The 2,727-nt window shown below is 61.5% G+C and overlaps 1 protein-coding gene across 1 annotated transcript in view; it reads left to right on the top strand.

Annotated features, from left to right (window-relative positions):
* Positions 1 to 2,727, top strand: part of LOC105000398 (probable low-specificity L-threonine aldolase 2) — a 6,273-nt gene that overhangs the window by 2,770 nt on the left and 776 nt on the right. Inside the window, exons 3-7 of the mRNA XM_010856264.1 lie at positions 29 to 117; positions 554 to 739; positions 1,403 to 1,540; positions 1,758 to 1,950; positions 2,668 to 2,726. Coding sequence (XP_010854566.1) covers positions 29 to 117; positions 554 to 739; positions 1,403 to 1,540; positions 1,758 to 1,950; positions 2,668 to 2,726 — 665 coding nt within the window. The remainder of the gene's footprint in view (positions 1 to 28; positions 118 to 553; positions 740 to 1,402; positions 1,541 to 1,757; positions 1,951 to 2,667; position 2,727) is intronic.

The following is a 2,727-nucleotide window of genomic DNA, read 5'->3' as shown; positions in this document are numbered from 1 at the left end:
AACACTGCTCCCACCCCATCTACCTTAGTGATGTGTCACTGCCGGCGCCGGGGCTCCCAGCTCCTCCTGGGGCACGAATGCCACCTCCATGTCTATGAGCAGGGCGGGGTGGCTCAGGTAAGCACCCAGCACCTCTCACCCTGGGGCCAGCACAGGATGCTCAACACTTGTGGTGGGAACCTGCTTCCCAGGCACCAGGCTGGGACCTGCAGAGGAAGAAATGGCTGGGCCGGTGGCCTCTCTGGGGGAGGCAGGAAGGAGAGCCATTCCCAGATTGACCACGCAGGGGCAGGCTAGGCTCAGTCCTGCAGCTTGTATGCTGGCTGTATGCCTGCTGCCCCCTAGTGGGCACTCAGTGCACTGGGCGCTCAGGCCGGAGGGACGCCAACCTCTCAGGCAAACATGGTGTCTTCCATCCCCCCTGGCTGGGATGTCTGTGCCCATGGCTACAGCTCAGGTGGAAGCCTCCATTGCCCAGAGCTGGGGAGGAGCAGACAAGACAGGGGTAGGAGGTACTTTTGGACCCCTGGACCTTATCCTCTGCCCCCTGCAGATCGCAGGGGTGCACTCCCACCCCCTCCCAGACCTGCCCCACGGCACCCTGGACCTGGCTGAGCTGGAGAGGCTGGTCACACGGGGCCTTGGGAGCCCCTACCACCCGGTCTGTGAGCTCATTTGCCTGGAGAACACCCACAGCAGCTCGGGGGGCCGGGTCCTCCCCATGGAATACCTACGCCAGGTAGGCCCAGCCCCACCTCTGTGCCCCCAGCACTAGCCAGCTACTGGCTTTCTGTCCCCTGGGTCCCCTCCTGGGGTTTAGTCTCCTCTGAAACATGTCTGTGTGCCCATCAGTGGCCAGAACTGCTCTGGGAGACACGGGTGTGATTCTAGGTGCAGCTGCAAAGGAGATGATGGCCCAGTGTAGAACCCCCCAGGCCCCCAACCTTCCTCCAAAGAGCAGAGACCCACCCTTGGGGGCGAGTCCCCGGGCAGCACCAGCTTGGCCAGGTCTTATGGCCAGAGTGCGAGGCCTGAGCGCTGGCACTCTCCGTGCAATGGCCTGAGGGCCAGCTCGCCCTCACCTGGGAAACAGGGCTGAGGGCTCCCCTCCAATGGCGCTGTGGTGCTGCTTAGACAGGACGAAGCATCCGTGGTCTGGCCTGCAGTGAGCCCGCCATAAACAGGAGATAAAGCCCTTATCGTCGACCCCCTTTCATAGAGGACGGCCCAGGCCCAGACCCAGAGTGACTGCTCAGGTTCCAGATGGCCAAGCTGGTCACCAACCATGCAGACCCTTCGTCCTTCCTCCAGGAGACAAGCCCAGTGACTTTCTAGTGACCTTTTGGAGACCCATCCTCCCCCCAGCTCAGCCCCTCTGACCCCACCTGCGTCTTGCCCGCAGGTGCACTTGCTGGCCCAACGCTATGGGGTCCGCGTCCACCTGGATGGGGCGCGGTTGATGAACGCCGCGGTGGCTCTGGGCGTGCCCCCTGCCTGCATTGTGGAGCACTGCGACTCTGTGTCTCTCTGTTTTTCCAAGGTAGGGAAGCTACAGAAGGGTGGAGGTGCCCACTGCAAGAGGCTGAGCTGTGTCCTGGGGCTGCTGGGCAGGCAGGTGCTCACCCTGGGTCCTCTAACCCTCTCCCCTAATGAGGCCACAGTGTCTGCCCCTCCACATCCCTCTTGCGCCCTCCAGAGCCCTGAGAACAGAGACGCACACCCACGGGTAGGCGGGCAGGACTCCTCTCTTCCTTCAGGGCCTCGGTGCACCAGTGGGGGCCCTGGTTGGGGGACCCAAGGACTTCATTGAAGAAGCCTGGCGCCTCCGGAAAGCCCTGGGTGGAGGGATGCGCCAGGCAGGGGTGCTGGCCGCAGCTGCCCTGGTGGGACTGGCTGACGCCGAGGAGATGCTGCAGAGGGACCACCAGAATGCCCAGAGATTCGCCAGAGGTGCCTGATACCCCGCCACTTCCCTTTGGCCCCAGGGTGGTCCTTGGGGGTCCCCTGTAGCAGGGCCCAAGTCCCCAGCAGGTGTGCATCCCTCCAACTCAAGTAGGTGAAGGTCAGTCACCAAACCAGGAGGGGTGGGATCCAGGGAACGAGGACTTTACCAGACCACACCCAGTGCAGGGCCTGGACTAGTCGGCACCCAGTAGGGGTCAGTAACTCTCTGCAGGATCCAGCAGAATGTAGCCTTGAACCTAGGTTGAATCCTCACAACCCCACAATGTCCCCCCTTAAAGATGAGGAAACCGAGAGGTTAATTGATTTGTCTAAAGAAAGCGTTAGTCACTCTGTTGTGTCCAACTCTCTGCGACCCCATGGACTGTAGCCCACCAGGCTCCTCTGTCCATGGAATTCTCCAGGCAAGAATACTGGCGTGGGTTGCCATTCCCTTCTCCAGGGGACCTTCCCAACTCAGAGACTGAACCCAAGTCTCCCACACTGCAGGCAGATTCTTTACCATCTGAGCCACCACTAATGTGTCTAAGGTCACAGCTAAAAAGTAGCAGGGCCAAGTCTGCCCAGGTCAGGACTAAGGCTCCCTCCTTTCTTTCCTCTACAGTTGGGCTGCCCTCTGCCTTTCCTGGGTGACAAGGCCAGGGTGGTAGGGGTAGCCATAGAGTCCTGGGGTTGGGCTCAACTCACCACAGGACTTGGGCCCAGGGCTCCAGGAACTGGCGTCCCCTGTCTGCTCCGTGGATCCCACTGCCGTGGAGACCAACA

The sequence above is a fragment of the Bison bison genome, unplaced genomic scaffold (assembly GCF_000754665.1).
Source record: "Bison bison bison isolate TAMUID 2011002044 unplaced genomic scaffold, Bison_UMD1.0 scf7180017864371, whole genome shotgun sequence".
NCBI classification, from domain to species: Eukaryota; Metazoa; Chordata; class Mammalia; order Artiodactyla; family Bovidae; genus Bison; species Bison bison.
This window is presented reverse-complemented; position numbering and strand designations above follow the sequence as displayed.